Source organism: Antechinus flavipes, chromosome 1 (genome assembly GCF_016432865.1).
Source record: "Antechinus flavipes isolate AdamAnt ecotype Samford, QLD, Australia chromosome 1, AdamAnt_v2, whole genome shotgun sequence".
NCBI classification, from domain to species: Eukaryota; Metazoa; Chordata; class Mammalia; order Dasyuromorphia; family Dasyuridae; genus Antechinus; species Antechinus flavipes.
This window is the reverse complement of record NC_067398.1, coordinates 717757877-717778669: the sequence shown is the minus strand read 5'-3', so window position 1 is coordinate 717778669 and position 20793 is coordinate 717757877. Positions and strand designations below refer to the sequence as shown.

Genomic DNA, 20793 nt, shown 5'->3' with positions numbered 1-20793 from the left:
TCAGCCCCTTCCCCGGAGACCCTCCCCATCTGCCCTGTCCTTGTCCTGAGCTCCTGGAACCCCCGTCCTCAGACTCAGGGGCAGCCACTCCTGTTTGTGGGGCGGGGAACAAGTCCCCGTGTTCGTGGGTGTAGCCCCCCCCCGGCCTCCATAAGCCCTCACGCTATGGGAGGTGTGCCCCCCCCCCCCGGCCTCCATAAGCCCTCACGCTATGGGAGGTGTAGCCCCCCCCCCCCCCGGCCTCCATAAGCCCTCACGCTATGGGAGGTGTAGCCCCCCCCCCCCGGCCTCCATAAGCCCTCACGCTATGGGAGGTGTAGCCCCCCCCCCCCCCCCCCGGCCTCCATAAGCCCTCACGCTATGGGAGGTGTGGCCCCCCCCCCATGGAAGCCCCTACCCCGGGGAGGGCGCCCTGCCTGTGCGGCCCCTCCAGCGCGCAGGGTCCGGTACGTTCCGCCGAACAGGTGACGGGTTCTATTACGGTTAAAGCCGAGGGAAGCCCTGCCCGGGGCTCCCGGCGTGACTCAGTTTCCCCCTGCGGAGCTTCCCGGACCGGCTGCCTGGGCTTGGACGCCTTTGGCGACGGGGAGCTCGCTCCCTGCCCGGCCTCAGTCTCTCCCCGAGCTCAGGGCCGGCCCGCCCCGCCCCCAGCCCAGCCTCAGACCGGACGCCGGGGACAATGCACAGTTCCAGCGCTCGGGCGGAGGGCACCGCGGGCCGGTGACGCGCTTTGGGAGGCTCGGGGGCGCGCTTCTGGCCATGGAGATAACGGCCCCCTCCCCCACTTCCCCTCCCCCTCGGGCCGTCACGTGACCCAGCCGAGAGTTAGGGGTAGAGCCCCCACCCCATGACCTCTCCCCTCATCCCCGCTGTCTTCGCCCTGCCTGGCGTGACCCAAGCGGCGCGCGCGGAGCAAGGGGCGGCGAGAACTACTTGTCTCGAGACCCCGCTCGTGGGCACCCGGCCGGGGCGGAGGGATCCGGCGGAGGGGGCGCGAGGGGCGCCGAGAACGGCGCAGTGCGCGTGCGCCGTGCGGCGTGGGGGGCGGGGGGCGGGGGGAGCGGGCACGAGCCGGCCGCGGGCGCGCGCCTCCAAGCGGGGCTAGAGCGAGAGGGAAGGAGGTGAAGAGGTGAGAGGAGGGGGCCGGCCCGACCCCAGACCCGCCGCCGGCCATGGCGCAGATCCTTCCCATCCGCTTCCAGGAGCACTTCCAGGTGAGCGGGGGCGGGGTGCGGGGCCCCCGGCCCCCCGGGGCCCTCCCACCACGCCCCCAGAGCCGACCTCGCCCCCCCTCCCCGGGCCTTTCGTTAGCCCACCTGGAGGAGACCCCCAGACCCGGCCCCCCTTTACCTCACTTGTCAGCCCCCCCCTTCAGGGGCCCCCTTTACCTTATCTCTCCTCTCTTCTAGGGATGCCCCCGTTTGCCTCCCCTCCCCCTGCCCTCCAGGAACCTTCCCCCTCTCCTCTGGGGACGCCCCCGTTTCAGTCCTTTCCTTCTATGGGGGCCCCTTACCCTGGCCCCTCCCTTCTGGGAATCCTCTCCCTTTGGCCCCCTCCCCTTATGGAAATCCTTTGCTCCTGCCCCTCCCTTCTGTGAATTCTCCCATGGTCTCTTTTCCCTCTGTGGCCCCCCTTTGCCCTGACCCCTCCCTTGTGTGAATCCCCTTCCTATGGACCCCCGACCTTGGCCCCCTCCCCTCATGGGTTCCCCCTGCCCCCCTTCTGTGAATTCCCTCCCCACGGGCCCCTCCCCTTTACCCGCGTCTCTCCTCTGTGGATCCCTCAGGGGTCCCCCTTTGCCGTAGCCCCCTCCCCATTACCCTTCCCCCACTCCATCCTCCACACCCCCGGCCCCTTTCTTCTTGTTGGCTCCTCTGGGAAGTTGGGCCCCTCCCTCCCTCCCTCCCTCAGCCTCAGTCATTCTGCTTGGTGGGAGCTCTCCCTTCACCCCGTTCTTCTCCCTGGTGCTCACTGACTTCCTGTTTCTCCGCGGCCCCTTCCCCTCCTTTCTCTGGCTCTCCCAGGGCTAGGGCAGGGCCGGGGTCTCCTCTCACCTGCTCCTCCCCACCTCAGGCCCCGGGGCTGTTTGTGCCTCAGGAAGCTCAGGGGCCCCGGCCCGCGGCTCCGGGCTTTGCCTCCGTGGGAAACTGAGCCCCGCCCCCACCCCGCCCCCACCCCCTGCAGAAGCAGCCCCAGCTGGGGGGGGGGGGGCTGTTCCTCTGTCCGGACCAGCTGTGAGGGACCCCCCCCCCCCCGCGGGCGGCCAGACCATTGTCTCCTTGTCTGGGAAGAGCCCGAGGGGCCCTAGCCAGGCCGGCGCAGGGAGCGGGCTTGGGGGCCGGGGCCGTGCCCCACTTGTGAGGAAGCTCCTGGGCAGAGTGGGGCCGTCCGCCACCCAGTGACCGAGCCTGAGAAAGCGCCCGCTGCTCCCCCGCTTCCCCTGGAGGCGTCCTGTCAGTGAGAGAGAAAGCGGGGGAAAGTGCCCGCGGAGGGAGCCCTGGCAGCTGGGGGGGCCGCAGGGGGGGCCGGGGTCAGGACCCCCTCCTCCCCCCCCAGCCCTCTTTCATCCTGTGTGTGGCCGGCCGGCTGGGGGGGCTCCCGATTTCTCTGCCACCTGTGGGGGGAGCCAGGCCCCCTTCCGAAGGCGCCCAGGTCAGGCGGCTCACAAGGGTGTGAGGCTGGAAGCGACCCCCGGCCCTCGGCCGCTCTGCCCACCGAGCAAGTGACCTTCCCCCTGCTCCTGCTCAGGGCCAGGGCTGCCCGCCCTTCTGTCCCGAGACCGCCTCGCTCCTGCGCCGTGCGGGGGACGCCCGAGGACAGAACTGGCCTGTTCCGCCCCCTCGAAGTGTGCTCGGCTGGGACCCCCAACGGCCACGTGGGGGCTCGGCCCGTGCCCGGGGGGCTCTGGAGAAAGGTGGTCCCGCGGGCCGTGGCGGCACTGATGAAAACCGCGGGGAAGGGCCTTTGGGCTTGGCCCTCGGTCGCCCGTGCTTTGGTGCCGGCTTCCTTTCCCGAGTGCCCCAGGAGGGCCTGGCGCGGCTGGGTGGGCCCGGAGCCCCCGCGGTCGCAGACGGGCGTCCTGGGCGAAGGGGCAGGGGTGGCCCTTTCCCACCTGGTCCCGATCACCCCCTGGGCTCGTCTGAGTTTTCCTCCTGTCCTGGAGCCATGTTGTTCCGAGCTTGGAGGGAGAACCTCCCCTTGACAGAAGCAGCTGGTTCCCTGAGGCCGACCTCCTGCGCCCGCCTGCCAGCCGGGCCTGGAGCCGCTCCCCGGGCGGAGGAGGGGGAGGGGCCGCCCTCGGGCCTCTTGTTTTAGACTGTTTGGTTTTCATGGTAACCCCAGGGGGCACCAGGCTGCCCCTCACCGACCCCTGCCTGGCGGCCCCTCCCTTTCTGGCCCACCCAGCCCTTTTCCTCTAAGCGCCAGGAGGTTTTAACCTAGAAAGTCTTCCCTGCGTCCGAGGAGCGGCCGCCACCGCGTCCAGGCCCGGACTCTGTTGCCGCTCAGATTTATGGCTTCGAGCCCTCTGACCGCTGCGCTGCTGCAGAGACAAGCAGAGGGTCTCCTGGGCTGTGGGGGGCTCCTCCAGGGAGTCCTCCCCCTCGTGGACGGCTTCCGTCCGCTTCCCCGGCTGGGAGGTTCTCAGAACCCTTGGGCTCGGTCGGGTGCACGTTCCCGTCACGAAGGCTTGGAATCCCAGGCCTGGAGAGCCCCCTGTCTCAGCCCCTGGGATTAGGGCTCGGGGGCTCTCCAGCCTTGGAATGAGGGCCTGCACTTACAGCGGGAGGGGGGCTGCCCCCCTCAGGTCTGCTGACTCTGCCTCCCAGGCCATCATCTCTGCCCGTGGCGGTGGGCCGCCTGCTGTGTGCTAGGCCTGGGGCGGAGAAGGGGCATCCCCTCCCCTCATGGGGGTCGTTAGGAGGGAGGTCGTTGCTCAGGAGTGGCCCCCGAGCCGCCCCCCACAGAAGAGGAAGCCAAGCTCCTGGCCCAGCTCTGGCCACCCGCGCCCTTCGTTTTTCTCAGTCGGGGAGTGGCCCTCGCCCTGGACGGGCTCCTCGGGCCTGCATGGGGCGGCCGCTTTGCCGAGTTGTTTTATTCCAGGCCCCTGAGGGCAAGTGAGGGAGGAGATGGGATCTGGGGGCAGCGACCCTTTGTTGAGGTGACGTCGGCTTGCTTTGGGGGGGCCGTGTCGCGCCCAGGGCCTCCAGCAGCGGGGGCAGGGAGCGTTTACTCGCCTCTGGCGCAGAGCCGCGCAGAGAGCCCGTTTCCTCCCTCTGCGGCTGAGCCTGGAAGGTCGGGTGACCTCATCGCTGGGGGCGTCCCGCCGTCCTCCAGCCCCTCACCCTGCTGGGTGCCCTGCAGAGCCAGGGGCCCGGGATGGGGGCCCGGAAAGCCCCCGCAAACAGCCCTTTGGGGACCATCTTGTGGTAGAATTCTTCACCCCGTGGGGGTTTTCTTGGCAGACGTGGCCATTTCCTTCTCCCGCTCATTTTACAGATGAGCAAACTGAGGCACACGGAGTGAAGGGAATGGCCCAGGATCGACAGCTAGTGTCAGGCCAGGTTTGAAGTCGGAGAGAGACATCTTTCTGACTCCAGGCCCGGTGCCCCATGCACTGTCACGCCACTTAGCTGCCCCAGTCAACAAACAATCCTAAATGCCCACCGTGAACCAGGAATTGTGCCAGGGGATTCCGAAAGAGCTGGTGGGAGCCGTGCCCTCCAGAAGCACCCGGGCTGTGCCAGAGACGCCCTGCAAGAGAAGAGCTTAGGGAGGGCTTCCTGGAGGAGGTGTGGGGTCCCCAGGGGGGCCGCTGGCAGAGCTCTTTGGTTCTTTAGCCCGCTAGAGAGAGCGAAGGGAACCGTCCCCTGCCCTGAAGCCGCTGCCTTTCTCTGGCCCTAACTCCCGGTGTATGCACGTGGAGCCAAAGCTGTGGGCCTCGTGCAGGTGATGGGAGCTGAAGAGCCTGGGGGGCTCTGACCCACGAGGGGATCCGCGCCCCAGGGAAGGCCCGGCTGTCACTCGGCAGTCCCTGAGGGGGCCGGGATGGAGCAGGGGACGTGGGCTCGGCCCGGCTGGGGGTCTCCGGCGTCACAGACTGCCCCGACTGGGCTGGCCCCAAGGCTTGTCGGGGGTGAAGGAGGAAGTAGACTGGTGGCCGTTGTGGGGGACAGCGAGGAGGAAACTGATCCGCAGCGAGGGCTGGCCACGGGACCTGACCCGGATCATCCAGGGGTCCGAGGGGGGATTTGAATCCAGGTCCCAGGGTCAGTGTTCTTTTTGTGTCTGTAGTTCGGGGAGTTGGGGGTGCGGAGGGAACATCAGCATGTATGATGAAAACCCCATTAGGAGGATTGGGGAGAGCGACAGACATTGGGAGAGGGCCCCCAGAGGTGGAGGAGGCCGTGCAGTGACGGGGAGAAGGAACCACAGGCTGGAAGGAGGGCGAGGGCTCTGGCCCTGCTCCTGCTCGTCCTCGGTGGACTGGACGGCCCTTTGAGAAATGGCTGGGTGGCGTAGTGGATAGAGCAGCAGGCCTGGGGTTCGAGTCCAGCCTCAGACACACATTAACTGCGTGATCCCGGGAAACCACCTCACTTCTCTGCCTCAGTTTCCTCATCTGCAGAATGGGGAGAGTTGTTAGGAGGGTGAGAGGAGATACTTGTAAAGTGCTTCGCGTGGGGCCGGCCTTGATCTTGCAAATAGGGATCCTCCAACTTCTCTCCTGCTCCCAGACTCGAGGTGCGGATATCAGCCCATTGTCCGATATTCCCGATTTCATTCTCTGATTCCTTTGTCCCCCATTTTCCTCTAATGGAAACTGACCTTGCCACCTCTTCCAGGGCGGCGAGGGAACCCTCTTTGTGTCTCACGTTTTGGGATCACATCCGCCCCTTGCGTTTGGAAGGTGTGAGTCTGACCTGGAGGCTCATTTCCCACTGTTGCTCTAGTGACAAGGCTTCGGCGTGGTCCAAGTACGGCCGCCGGTGCCGAGCGAGTGACGAGCCGGAAGCCGCTGGTGCTGAAGAGCTGGCGTGATGGGGCGTCCTGCCTGCTCTGAAACGAGGAGAGCTTTTTAGAGAAGTCTCTATTTCCATTCATTTATTTCGAAGTTCGTTTTCTCTTTCCCGCGGCCCCCGCCTCCTCCCCACGGAACAACTAAAAAGCAGACGTGAACCCTCCCAAATGCGCAGAGTCCGGCGAAGCCCTACCGGACCGCTCCCAGGCTCCGTCAGCATCTTCCGTCCGTCACCTCTCCCGGGAAGGGTCTTCGTCTTCTGGATCTGGGCCAGGCCATTGCCTGGCCGCGCTCTCGGGTCTGCGCTTTCTCTGCGTCGGGTCAGGGAGCTCTTCCCGCGCCCTCTGAAAGCATCTGGATGTTGCCATTTCCGGGGTGCAGCACGGCTCCATCCTGTTCGTACACACCAGGCGGGAGCCGAGACTCCCGAGGTGTGCGATTGGACACCGTGGACGTCATCACTGTTAATTGGAAGTCTGTCCTGGCATTGATTGACCTTCTAGAGTCATTGACTTAAGGAGGCAAAAAACTCAGAGACTCTTGGAAGTTTAGCTAAAACCTGCTGGGCTCGTCCCCCGAGGAGAAGGCCGCAGTCTCCCGGGCCCCGTCCGCGTCCTGATGAAGTCGGGCAAGGCGAGAGGCCGCCCCCTCTGCCATGTGATGCTCATAGGAGTCTGAAGGCTCCGGGCTTGGCTGCTTTGAGTCTTTCCGGGCCTCCCTTTTCTGAGTCTTTCCGGGCCTCCCTTTTCTGAGTCTTCTGGGCTTCCCTTTTCTGAGTCCTTCCAGGCCTTCCTTTTCTGAGTCCTTCCGGGCCTCCCTTTTCTGAGTCCTTCCGGGCCTCCCTTTTCTGAGTCTTCTGGGCCTCCCTTTTCTGAGTCCTTCCGGGCCTCCCTTTTCTGAGTCCTTCCGGGCCTCCCTTTTCTGAGTTTTGTGGCCTCTTGTCAGAGGCTTGGCTCAGTGCTGCCGTGTCTCTCCCTGGGTAGTTTTTGGCTCCTCTTTGAGTCTGTGCCGGTCTGTGCCACCGTCCCCTCCTGAGCTCTCTTCCATTCTCCCCTTCAGTCCCCCTGCGCCCCATCTAAAGTCCCCTCTGGGGAAGGACTTTTCCCCTCCTTGTCACCCCGGGTCGGCAGAGCCCTTTGTCTGTAGGGGTCGCTTAAATAGTCACTTATTGATCGTGGGCCGCTGGGAGTCAGGGAGCGAAAAGTAGAATTTTGGCCGCCTGGGGGGCTTAGCCATCACACAGAACGTCCCCGACCTCGTCCTTGGTAATTGCCCAGATCCAGCTTTTCAAACAAAGTCGTCTTTGTCAGTTATTAGAACGTTCCGTTCCCGATTCTGCTGACTTCACTCTGCATCAGTTGGTACGGCTCTTTCCAGCTTTCCTCATTGCCCAGGGCGCAGTTCTGTTCCATTCGCCGGGCCCGGTTTGCTCTGGCCGTCCCCGGCCGCTGCCCCTGCCGCTGCCCATCCCCTGCCGCTGCCACTGGTTCCCGGGGCCTTTCCCTCTCCCTGACCTCTCAGGGGCTCTGGGAGGGAGGTGGTCGGGTGAAAGCATCTGCACAAGCGGCAGCCCTTGGTTGTCCTCCTAAGTGGCTTCTGGGACACCTGCACTGATTAGTAGCTATGCCCGTGGGAGAGTCTCGTGACACTTAGTAGGACGTTGTTTTTAAAAAGACAATGTTCTTGACCCCAGGAGGGTTGGGGTGCGTTGTCTCCAGTGGTTTGGGGACCAGGTCCAATGGGAAGCCCTGAGCACAGGGTCTGTGATAGAAATGTTCCCATTTAAAATCTCTTGATTTCCTTGTAAGGGGTGAAGAGCTCAGGATCTAGAATCAGAAGGCCTGGCTTTGTGGCTGCCTCTGCGGGTGGCCTCGGAGAAGCCCCACTTAGCCTCAGTTTCCCTCTCTGTAAAACGGCAGGGTCGGGCTGGATGACGTCCAGGGCTCTGCGTTCTTGGTCTCCGACCGGATTTGATTTGTTCAGCCTCCCTCTGTCCCCCGGGCGCTCGGGGCACATCTGCGGGAACGGGGCTTCCTGCTGATGTCTGCCTGCCCGACAGGAGTCTCCGGCTGTGGCTGGTGATGAAGCGGCGGCTTCGGTCTCGTCCTCTTGTTTGGACTTTTGGGCCGTCCCCAACAAGAGGTCTCCTGCTGGGCTTGGTACCGTTTCTGATAGCGCTTAAGTGATCTGGGAGCACTCCTCAGACTAGCGCAGAGTGACCCCTGACCCTCAGACACCAGCCGAGATGGCCTTTGAGTGTTGCTGAGACCCAAACTGCTGGGCTGGTGCTGGGCGGGTCGGCTCCATCCCCAGGCCCGTCGTCGGGACCCCGGCCCAGGCTGGCACAGAGTCAGGGCTGCAGAGCCTCGTCTCCCTGCTGGGAGCGGCCCCGAGGAGCCGCGATTTGTGGGATGGGGGCTGGAGGCCTGGCTCAGTTTCGCCTCGTGCCCATGGGCTCCGTCTCTCCCTAGAAGAGGCTCAGGCTGAGTTGTCTCAGCTCCCGCTCCTCCGAAGGCCGGCTTAGGGTAACCCGCTGTTCCTCTGTCTAGCTTCAGAACCTGGGCATCAATCCGGCCAACATTGGCTTCAGCACGCTGACGATGGAGTCCGACAAGTTCATCTGCATCCGGGAGAAGGTGGGGGAGCAAGCCCAGGTGGTCATCATCGACATGAGCGAGCCGTCCACGCCGATCCGACGGCCCATCTCCGCGGAAAGCGCCATCATGAACCCAGCCTCCAAAGTGATCGCCCTGAAAGGTACCTGGCCGGCGGCGGGGTGGGGGTGGGGGCTTCCCAGCACACGGGCCGGCGCCGGTACCGAGCATCCGCACAGGCTCGTGGCCCCCGACAGGGACCGGGTGGTGGGTCTGGCACAGGGCCTGTGAAAGGTGGGGGGGCGGATTTTTGGGGGCACCGCTTGGTACCTGCAAGGGTCCCCCTCTGGGCGGGTCTCCAGCATGGCTTGGATGGCCAGGAGGCTGTGGGTGTCCATACGGCTGCCTGCCCTTGCACTGCCACCCAAAGTGCACATCATCCCAGGAGACTCGTTATCCCGGAAGAATGGGACCTCCTTACTTGGGGAAATTTCCCTCCCCCTGCCCAGTGACCCAAAGCCTGAGCGCCGCGGCCTTGGGGGGGGCCGCAGGAGGTACTTCCAGGCTGCTGACGTGCAGGGCCAGCCTTCACACTCTCACTGATTGCCAGTGGCGGAATCCTTGTCACCTTGTCACAGTGAAAGTGCCCAGGTGCCCCCCTCTCCGTTCTGCCTTAAACAGACGTGCCCACGGCCTGTTTCCTCTTCGGAATCACCCAGCAACCTCCAGCTTTGTTGGAGCCGCCTCTTTGGGCTCTCTGGTGTGGTCATAGAGACCCTCCCACCGGATGGTAAAGCGCTCGCTCCAGGTGGTCGCCTTCGCGGTTTGTCGGAGCCGAAGCTACCGCCGGTTGTCACCGTGGGGCTTTCCGTGACCTCTCCCCGAGCCGGTAGCTTGGCCGGGCCTAGAATTGAACACCCAAAGCAGTGCTTTACTTTCCTTATGTCTTTTAGACAACACTAGACTAGTAGCCCAAGAAGAACAAAGAAAACCCTCCTTTTTCCTAATAACAGTACTCAGTTTTCTCTAACCAGCAGGCGGGGTCGGGGAGTTGGTCTTGTGTGAACGAGGAAAGCTGGTCAACGAAACTGGATGGTGCCTCTCGGGTCAAACTTAACAGAAGCTGGGACCGAAAGTCGTGAAGAGCAGAATTTAGACTTACCCGTTAGTCTGCTCCAGAGGTGGGGGGGCTGCCTCGGGGGCTCTGCTTTCTGCCTCACCGGGAGTCTTCACGGCTGGCAATAAGTCCCCACGCTGGCCCCCCGCCAAACTGAGCGTATCGTGGCATCCTCTCCCGGAGTCGTAGGCACAGATCACCTCAAACTGAACAAACATCATGGAAATGGGAAGAGGAGTAGACTGGGAGGAGCCTTCCGAGAGTCAGTTGATGTGTCTTAAGACTGCTTTAATAAAGCAGAGATACGGATTTTTATAAAAGATGATGCAACATTTAATTTTTATCAAAGATGAAGTAACATTTCACATCTGATACCAGGTTTTGGTTAGTTTAACTTTAAGATGAACAGATAATCCAACAAATGCAGTTATGCTGGTCCAAGGGCATTCTCAACACCATATTATTTTTTCCTTTTTTTGGCTGAGGCAACTGGGGTTAAGTGACTTGCCCAGGGTCACACAGCTGGCCTTGTTAAGTGTCTGAGACCAGATTTGAACTCAGGTCCTCCTGACTTCAGGGCTGTATCCACCGCCCCACCTAGCTGCCCCTCCACACTATATCCTAATGATAACAAGTGTTTGAGCCCTTTTGCCGTCAGGGATCTCCTATATGGAAGAGTTTAGTTGCTCGCTCGGTGAGCTCCAGTCAGTAAACATGAAGTGTCTATTATGTGTCCAGCCCTGGAGATACAGATATGGAGAAGAAAGATGGCTCCTGCGCTCCGGGAGCTCCTGGTCACTGGGGAAAGGCTGCAATTGAAAGGAAGCTTGGGTGGGGGTAAGGGTAGTGGTGGAGGTAAGGGCCTAGCCCAGACGCACAGTGGCAAACCCAGAGGCCGCCACTGGGAAGAAACGCATGCCCTCCTTGCGAGCTTGTAGGCTCGGGCCCGTGGGGGATGAAAGCGGCCCTCGTTCAAAGCTGCGTGAAATTAATAAAACGTGCAAAACGTTGATTGGGGAGCAGACTAGTACGTGCCGAAGTTCTTCGAACTAGAGCAGAACTGGGCATGGTTCTTTGGGTTGCCTCGGCTCATTTCTTGCTGTCAGAAGCATAAAACTATAAAGATAATCTGCATTAAATTACGACCTAATAGTGCAATTTTATCACTCAGAAGTGACTTAAGAAAACTTTTATCTGTTTAAATTGGTGTAGAATTGGTCATGGCATGTTATGGCTCTCTAAACGTAAGGGATTTAATCAACAGATTTAAAGGAATAAATACTTATTAAGTCCCTACTATGTGCCAGGCTAAAGATAACAATTAAATGCTGCCAGGAAAAAGAAGGCAAAAAGGGCTGTGGCTTCAGGCAGCTCCCGGTCTAAGGAGGGAGACAGCACCCCCAGGGACAGGGAAGGTTTCTGGCACAAGGAGGGGGGGGTTCAGTTGAGACTTGAAGGAAGTCGAGAGAGGGAGACAGCCCGGGGACGGGCCTGGGAATAGAGCGCGTGTAGACGGGGGGCTTGGAGGGGAGGGTTTGAGTTTGATCCTGGAGGTGACTGAGATGGCCGGTGGAGCGCTTTAGGAGTCACTGGTCAGCGGCTGCCTTAGAACGGGGAGAGAGCCATGGCCGACCGGCCGGAGCCCAGAGAAGGGTGCCCCAGGGCGGGGGTGCCAGCGGAGAGAAGGGGGTGTATCGGGGAGCTTCTGTGCGTGATGGGGCTCCAGCGTGTTCTGTTCTACTACATAGTTATCTGCCACTAATACAGTTCACATGTGATAGTAGTAGTTATTACATTGGAGATTTGCGGTCCTCTTCCCCCCCCCTTTTTTGGCCTTGTTTTGGCAAGGCAGTTGGGGTTATGGGACTTGCCCAGGGTCACACAGCCAAGAAGTGTTAAGAGGGCAGATTTGAACTCAAGTCCTCCTACCTCCAGGGCTGGGGCTCTATCCCTCTATAGCGCCACCTGGCTGCCCCCTTCCCTTTTTCATGTCCAGAAGAGTCTAGAAAATGAATCCAGGGGCAGCTAGGCGGCACTATAGTGGATAGAGCACCAGCCCAGAAGTCAGAAGGACCCGAGTTCAAATTTGACCACAGACACTTGACACTTACTAACTGTGTGACCCTGGGCAAGTCACTGAACCCCAACTCCCTCAGCCAAAAAAAAGAAAGAAAATGAATCCCAGATGGTGACTTTCAGCTGTAGCCAGTTAAACAAAATTGGTTTCCTGGTGTCCTCTGCCACTCTGGACAGTCGGACAGCGACGGATCGTTGCGACCCCGTCACCTTCTGCATGCCGTCGTTAAAACTAGTTTTCGCAGCCCGGAAATGGTTAATCCGGTGGCGAGGGAGGATGTGAGGGGCATGCGGACGCTCTGCTCAACTGTAATCTCTCCCTCCCCCCCTTCCCTCCTCTCCTTTTCGTCTCTCCCTTTTCCCACCCTATTTTCCTCCTAGCGGGAAAGACCCTCCAAATTTTCAACATTGAGATGAAGAGCAAAGTGAAAGCGCACACGATGGCAGAGGAGGTGACCTTCTGGAAATGGATTTCTGTCAACACCGTTGCCTTGGTGACCGACGCGGCTGTCTACCATTGGAGCATGGAGGGCGACTCGCAGCCCCTGAAGATGTTTGACCGACACGCGAGCCTGGCCGGTTGCCAGATCATCAACTACAGGACTGATGAGCACCAGAAGTGGCTTCTGCTGATCGGCATCTCTGCCCAGGTGAGTGGAGGGGTCCGAGGAGGACCCCCACGGAGCCGGTCCCGGAGCCGGGCACCCTCTCGTAGGGATCCTGCCAGACGTCGGAGACTTTACAGTGTGGGGAGGACTCCGTCCTCGCGGCCTTGGGCCTCAGCCTCCTGCAGGCCGACAGGACTTCCGGGATGTGGGGGAAAAGGCTTTAGTTTGGCAGGCCCCGGGTCACCCCCATAAAAGCAGAGGCAGGGAGCTGACAACTCATGTAAGGCAGAGCACACAAGTCAGTATGCACTTATTAAGTACCTGCTGTGTGCCAGGCTCTGTGCCAGGCTCTGGGGGTCCCTGACCAATTCACTCACAGAGACAATAAGCAAACCCAGCTGTGTATGGCCAGGCCAGGGAGAGGATGGAGAGGAAGTACTGGCCAGAGAGAAGACCCAGGAAGGGAGAGGGGATGTCAGGTTCTTAGAGCGCTCTGTTGCTTTTACTAGGATGTGTTTCTTGGCCAAGGGGTCCTCCGGGCTTCTTGGAAGGCCCGGGGGGGCCCTCATGTCTCTGTAGGCAGCCTGGCCCACGTCTGCGTGGCTTCTTCAAGCATTCCGTGACTGTCGTGGACAGCCTCAGACAAAGCGGGGACGGCAGTGGGGCCCAAAGCCGAACTGGCTCCTCATTAGCGCTATCCTGTGTGGGCCATTTCTCCAGGCCAAACATCCCCGCTTCTTTCACCTCTTCCAGGCTCTTCGCCCCGTCTAGATTCTCCAGAATTTGTCACAGTCCTTGTTAAATGGACCACACTTGTTAAATGTGGTGCATGTGGTGACTCTTGCTGCCTGAGCCGAGCCCAGGGGCGCATCTTGGAGCGGTCGTTCTCACGGGGCCTTTTTGGCTGCCTCAGCTCCAGCAGCAGACTCGCTAACACTCTCCCCACCCCAAATCCTGCCTCGATCTTTATTTTGTAGGAATTTTCATCTAGTTACGACTCCTCTTTTCAGCTTAAAAAGTGGATTCCTGTAACCCAGGAGTGGAACTTTATATTATTCTTTGTTCAGTCTCCAGACTTCCCAGATAGTGTTGTGTTCTGGGGGCTCACCAGTACGTTAGCCGTTCCTTCTCCTTTATGTAAGGAGTTTGAGAAGCAGGCTAACGTTCCATACAATGGCAGGAGGCCGGGGCAGGCTTCCTCATGTGTGGCTGCCGTCCCCTGGAAAAAAGCAAGAGCTCTCCGATTCCACTGATAATAGATGGGTTGATTTTGCTGAACTTTTTTCTGTATTAAAAGGGAATACTTGTTGGGTAGGCGGAAGGATTGTATTCAGAAAGGAAAAGATATCAATACAAATTTTTAAAAAGATAGACCTTCCCCATTTCAGAAATGTCCATTTTCTTTTTAAAGATAGAACAGTAGCTCCTCATTGTTCTCTTCAGGCTCTCTGCTTTCACGACATGTGAAGTTACTAACGCTCTTTTCACTTTGCACGTGATCTTTTAGCAAAACCGTGTGGTTGGCGCCATGCAGCTTTACTCAGTGGACAGGAAGGTGTCACAGCCCATAGAAGGCCACGCCGCAGCTTTCGCCGAGTTCAGAGTAGAGGGGAACTCCAAGTCTTCCACTCTTTTCTGTTTCGCTGTACGGAATCCCACCGGTGGCAAGGTAAAGCCCCTTTCCTGTCTTGCTTTTCACATTCTCTTTCTCTGGAATTAGGGCCTCAGGTCTTGCATTAAGCACTAATTTATAAAAATAGGGATAATAACGAAAAGCCAGAGCCTAGGAATTGAAGGGAAAAAACAAATTTACCTGGATATCAGTGAAGCCAGTATTTAAAGCTGTGATTCAATAGAGATTTGATTCAAAATGAGCCAGCAGTGTCCATTGGTGGAGATCTCCTGGAAATGGAGAGGCCTTGTAAAAGCCTTCTGAAAAAACTCCCCATTCAGACATAATGGGGAAGAGGGATAGGGGAACATCGTATAGACATTTTAGGTCGATTAATTTGTTCTCCTTCCTGGTTAAATGATTCAGGGAAACTTTAATTTCTTTTTTTATGATAGCTTTTTATTTTTCCAAATACATGCAAAGATAGTTTTTAACATTCACTGTTGCAAAACCTTCCAAATTTTTCTCCCTACTTTCTCCCCACCCCCTTCCCCAGACAGCAAGTAAACTGCATGTGCAGTTCTTCTAAACATATTTCCACATTTGTCATGCTGCACAAGAAAAATCAAATCAGAAAAAAAAAAAAAGGAGAAAAAACAAGCAAACAACAAATAAGGGGAAAATACTGTGTTGTTGAATGGATGCTGTAAAGGGCTGAAACTCTGAGTAGGTGCACCGGAATCAGACAACCGAGCACTTAAGGCTAACTACCCATTGGACAATACTATTAGCATATGCTTGGAAAGTGGCCCTTCTCACTATCCTGTGCTAGCTTGATCTTTTGGTGTATACGGAGAATTGTAGGAGGGATTAGGGGGTGGAGTAAGACAAGCCAGAGTCACTTTTGTGGTGGACCAGGAGAGGGGAGGTTGTGGAGAGCTTGTGTCCATTCCCTTCACTTCTACCCCTAAAGACCAAGAACAAAAACCAAGGACTTTTGCTTATCCTGATTCCGGCTGATTCTAAGGCATCCGGGGAGCTAACTCAGTCTTCACAGATGCCCATCAGGTGGAGAATGGCTGAATAAGTTATGGTATATGAATGTTATGGAGTATTATTGTTCTGTAAGAAATGCCCAACAGGAGGATTTCAGAAAGGCCTGGAGAGACTTATATGAACTGATGCTGAGTGAGACGAGCAGAACCAGGAGATCATTATACACGGCAACAACAAGACTATGCAACAATCAATTCTGATGGACGTGGCTCTTTTCAGTAATGAGATGATTTAGGCCAGTTCCAATCACCGAAGGGTGATGAAGAGAATCAGCTACTCCCAGAAAGAGAACTATGGGGACTGAGTGTGGACCACAACAGAGCATTTCCACTCTTTCTATTATTGTTTGCTTGCATTTTTGTTTTCCTTCTTGGGGTTTTTTTCTTTCTTTCCAGATCCGATTTTTCTTGTGCAGCAAGATAACTTTATAAATATGTACACGTTAAAAAAAAATATCCAATGAGATAACATTTTGTAAAGTACTTTATAAACCTGAAGGTACTATACAAAAAAAAGAAAAGAAAATACTATGTTGTGATCCACATTCAGTTCCCATAGTTCTATCTTTGGATGCAGATGTCTCTCTCCATCATAAAACCATTGGAACTGGCCTGAATCAGCTCATTGTTGAAAAGAGCCACGTCCATCACAATTGATCATCACGTAATGTTGTTGCCGTGTACAGTGTCCTCTTGGTTCTACTCACTTCCCTCAGCATCAGTTCCTGTCCATCTCTCCAGGTCTCTCTGACATCATCCTGCTGATTGTTTTCTTATGGAACAATCATATTCCATAACCTTTATATACTACAACTTGTTCAGTCATTCCCCAAATAATGAGCAGCTACTCATTTTTCCAATCCTTTGCTGCCACATTTTTGCACATGTGGGTCCCTTTCCCTCTTTTATGATCTCTTGGGATACAGGCCCAGTAGAGGCACTGCTGCGTCAAAGGGGATGCACATCAACTTTTATTTCTTATTTTGGCTACTTGCTTTTGGTTAGCTATAGATTTAACTGGATTTTCTTTTTCTATAATTTAAAAAATAATCTGTCTACTCATTACTCTGCCTCTCCTTCAAAAACTGAATTGCTTAATGTGTATCTACATAGTCTAGGAAAATAAACTTCCTCATGTCAGGCCCATGTCTGAAAATTGGACTCTTCTCTCTCTTTCTCTATCCTAAGTTCATCTCCTGTCTGGCAAGAGGAGAATCGGGTGGTTCATCTTCATTCTTGTAGACTGATGGCTCATCATGGCATCAGTCAGAGTTCTAAAGCCTCTGATTTCTGTAAAGTTGTTGCACAACATGTTCTCCTCCTGCTCGCTTTGCTCTGAATCAGTTCACGAAGGTCTTCCTCGTTTCCTCTGCAGATGTACATGTCGTCATGTCTTTTGGCACAGTGATATTCCATTAGAGTCATCTGCCGTAATTAGTTTCGCATTCTCCAAGAGAACGTCTCTAGTTTCCAGTTTTAGCCCCTCTGAGATTATCTGCTAGAACTTTTTTCTTCGATACCTCTTGGGTATAGGCCTAGTAGTCGTGTGGGTGAGTGAAGGGCATGCACGGCTCAGGAACTTTCTGGGCATCGTCTCCAGAACCTCAAGAACTGTGGACCAGCTTACCGGCAGGAGGCTGGCGTGCCCGTTTTCCCACAGTCCTCCAGTATTTGCCATTTTCCTCTCGATTGATCTCTTCTTTACAATGTCACAGAACTTGTGTGCACTAGATTGAATTCTCTAGCACCAGACCGTCACAAAAATTCCTTCTTCTTGACCACTTAGTAAGTTGCTGAGTTTTTAATTTCCAAAGCTTTTATGGGCATTCCTTTCAACTCCTGGGGTGGGCCCAGTTTTAAAAAACGCAACAGTGCTGGGGCAGCTAGGGGGCGCAGTGGATAGAGCACCAGTCCTGAAATCAGGAGGACCTGAGTTCAAATGTGGTCTCAGACACTTAACACTTCCTAGCTGTGTGACCCTTAACCCCAGTTGTCACACAGCCCCAATTGCCTCAGCAAAAAAAAAAAAAAAAAATGCAACATTGCTGACCTTTCCCAGTTGTCTTTGCCCAGTAGAACTTTCCTTTGTCACCAAGGGAACCATGGATCTCATGATAATATGATAGAGAACACTTCTCCCACACACAAGAGGCCTTTTCCCCCTCCCCCTCCTCTTGGGGTTAGCCCTGGCCCCTGCCCATCCCCCTCCACCAAAGGGCAGATGGCATTGTGTTTGAGGCTTTCAGGTCTTGCCTCCATGATGCCCGCCTGTGTGGCCGTGGGCAAGTCAGCTAATTTCTTTAAGAATGAGACAGACCAGATTGATGGAGAGAGCTTCCATACCAGGAAATCATCACCTTATTGAAATTGCTGGTCTTTATAAAATAAAAGCTGTATTTGTTGTTTTCAGAATCCCAAGAAATAGCTTTCAAAAGAATTGGGATGGCTGAATAAATGGTTAGAAGTGAGTATAATCCACAGTAATATTATAACATTATAAGAAATAATGAATGATGGACATGCAGAGAATTCTGAGCAGCATGCTCTAGAATGAAGAGAACAAATTATACGACAACAGCCTTTGTGGGAAAAAAATCTGCTTTTAGAGACTCTGGAACTCTGCTGCATTCAGTGCCCCGTCATGTCACCCATTAATGATAAAGCCCGCTGTCTCCCTCCTGAGCACCCAAGGGTGGTGGACTCAGGGCGCACAAGGCCACTGAGAATTCGTTTGCTTGCCTTGGCTTATTTGTTGGAGGGATTTTTTAAAAAGTTATTGAGGATTGGGGAAGAGAGAACATTAAAAGCACTTTATGGATCCCCCTACTTAAGAGGGGAAAAAAAGAATTGAAACATTTTTTAAAAATGCACGCAAGGAAACAGAAGGAAGCACAGGCAGACGGGACAGTTTTGAAAGTGTGGAATTATTACCATTTTTTTTTTTTTAAAGCATGGTCTGAAATGAACAGCAGCAGTTTTATGTATGATCCTCGCTTGAGTTTATGTACAGGTGCTCTTTTTTGGTGCTTAACTTTGAGTTAAATTTATCATTTAATTTTAAAAGTGAAAGGCTAGCTTTCCAGTGTTGAAGCTCAGCCCTGTTTCTTTGTGATTTTGGGGACTGTGAACCTGAGGGATGGTGACCACGGTGAGATTGGAGGCAGAAGTCTGGCTCTCCTATGGAACGTGACTTGTGCGCCTAACGCGGGACCTCTGAGAATGAGGAAAAGACGCTTGGAGCCCTTTGGCTGCTCTCCTGGCGGGACAGAATCAGCTCCTATAGCTTTCACTTCACTTCCTCCTCCCCCGTGTTGGAGTTGGGTTGTTGGGAGAGGTGGCTCACCCTGGGTTCTCGAGGGCTTCCTGGGTGCCCCAGGTGCGTGGAGCTGAGGGTCCCGGCCCACCACCCGAAGGCGCGCTCTCCTGCGAGCTTTGGCGGCCTTCGTGAGCCTTCCCCTGGCTGCCGATCCGCCCTCGGCGTGCACAGGTTGCTACTGCTCCTCTGAGCATGACCACCTCTTGCTACAGAGCTCATGGTGCTCCCTGATCCTTGTAGGACTCGAGGCGCCTTCCTTATCTTCTCCTCCCCCTCCTCCCCCTTGCGCTGTGTAGGCGCCCACAAAAGGAGCTGAGCCGGGGCCCTCCCATTTGCGTCTGGAGTTCCTGGCCAGTCTCAGAGCCCCAGACTGTGTTCTGCCCTGTCCAGTTTGCCCTTGCTCCCCCCCAAACTGCACCTGCTCTTCATGCGAACCCACAGCACCTTTGGGATTATAAATGCCCGCTGAGGGAGTGCCCAGTCTTTGAAAACTTCCAAAGTGGGGGGAGCCCTCAGATTACAGCTTCCTGCCTTCTCTTTGACCTCCTGGGACATGCTTGGATCTCCTACCCGGCTCTCTAGGCTGTCCCTGTCCCACCATTTCCCCTCCTTGCCCCCATCCCCTTGCTCCTTCCTGTTAGCCGATCTGCTCTGTGCTTCTCTCTCACCTCGCTCCTCATATCCAAGTAGCAGCAGCTACCCTCCTATAGCCTCCCCTGCTCTGCCGCTGCCTCCCCCTCTGCTGCCCCCCACTGTGGACCCCCTCCCCCCCCGTGCTGAGTGGGCCTCTTGTCAGCTTGAAGGGGAGTCAGCTCCTGGAGGCTGTCCCCACGGGCTTTCCCAGCCTCTGGCCTCAGCGCATCACGACCCAAACTCTCTTCCCCAGCTGCACATCATCGAGGTGGGCCAGCCTGCGGCAGGGAACCAGCCCTTTGTGAAGAAAGCCGTGGATGTGTTCTTTCCTCCCGAGGCGCAGACGGATTTCCCGGTGGCCATGCAGGTAAGAGAGCTTAATTGTCTTTTGCATCTAGTCATGATCGGACAAAGAAGGCCCTGGGTTTAGAGGCCCTCTGAGGTCTTGGATTTAGAGGCCCTCCAAGGTCCTGGTTTTAGAAGCTGAAGCCCTGGGTTTGGAGGCCCTCCAAGGTCTTGGGTTCAAAGGCCTCTGAGGTCCTGGGTTTAGAAGCTGAGGCTCTAGATTTGGAGGCCCAGGCCCTGGGTTTGGAGGCCCTCTGAGGCCCTGGGTTTGGAGGCCCTCTGAGGCTCTGGGTTTGGAGCCTGAGGCCAGGGTTTAAAACCCAAGACCAGGGTTTGGAGGCTGAGGCCCTGGGTTTGGAGGCAGAGGCCCTAAGTTTGGAGGCCCTCCAAGGCCTTGGGTTTGGAGGCAGAGGCCTGGGTTTGGAGGCCCTCTGAGACCCTCCAAGGCCCTGGGTTTGGAGGTCTTCCAAGGTCCTGGGTTTGGAGGTCTTCCAAGGTCCTGGGTTTGGAGGCAGAGGCCTAGGTTTGGAGGCCCTCTGAGGCCCTGAGTTTGGAGGCTCTGGGTTTGGAGGCCGAGGCCCTGGGTTCAGATCTTGCTGTTCTTCTCCACTAGTGTAGCCCTGGGAGAACCACTGCTCTGTTGCAGGCCTGCTTCCTCATCTGGATTTCACATGTCTTAGCCTGATGGTTCTCCAAAGTAGCTACAACAAAGACGGCTGTTGGGGGGGAGGGGGTGGGGGCGGGGGTGTTAATCCTTTGTCAAACTGCCTCTATTTTTTAATAATGGGTGTGATTGGCTCCTGAGAAGGAGAGCTGCAGAGCCCAGGGGAATGTTCCTCATCTCGCATCAGCACGGCCCATCCCGAGTCAGACGTGGGAGAGACTGAGAGCGTGCTCATCACCCTTGTGATATTTTCCTCTTTGTCTTTTTCAGATAGTGTAATGATGCTTTTTGATTGTGAGCTGATTCTTTCAGATGATTTCCAAATTCTGTTTCTGCAGAATGGTTGAAGTCTTAAGATTTTGTCTTTTGGAAAACACTCGTCCTCATCTGCGGACCTGCTCGATTCATGTTAAAATTTGCAAATAATCCACAGTAGCTCAGAGATGTGTGCTTGCTTCCTGTTGGCAGAGTGCTTTCCTAACACCCCGGTGCAGAACATGACGTTGAGTATTATACCCATTTCACAGATGAGGAAATCAAGGCTCAGAGGTCAGGGGATGTGTTCCAGGATCACAGGTGGGAGCTGAGATTCAGATTCTACTGTTTCCAGTGTCCTTTCTGGACACTGGATGGTTTAGGAGTTCCTAGTCTGACTTGCAGAAATCCAGATGTCGCTCCTGTATCACCACTGAGTGGAGCAGAGGTGAGAACAGCGACAAAGGCAAAGGCCCATCAGTCCCATCTGAGGCAATGG

The 20793-nt window shown here is 56.2% G+C and overlaps 1 protein-coding gene across 4 annotated transcripts in view; it reads left to right on the top strand.

Annotated features, from left to right (window-relative positions):
- Positions 1–1078: 1078 nt before the first annotated feature.
- The window catches only part of CLTCL1 (clathrin heavy chain like 1), a 62594-nt gene continuing 42879 nt past the window's right edge, over positions 1079–20793 (top strand). For 3 of the 4 annotated variants that reach the window (XM_051973186.1, XM_051973185.1, XM_051973188.1), the window contains exons 1-5: positions 1080–1214; positions 8569–8776; positions 12188–12456; positions 13922–14083; positions 19284–19397. In XM_051973186.1, the coding sequence (XP_051829146.1) occupies positions 1173–1214; positions 8569–8776; positions 12188–12456; positions 13922–14083; positions 19284–19397 (795 nt within the window). In that variant the 5' untranslated portion in view covers positions 1080–1172. Of the gene's footprint in view, positions 1215–8568; positions 8777–12187; positions 12457–13921; positions 14084–19283; positions 19398–20793 lie in introns of all 4 variants that reach the window. The other variant, XM_051973187.1, reaches the window with a different exon arrangement.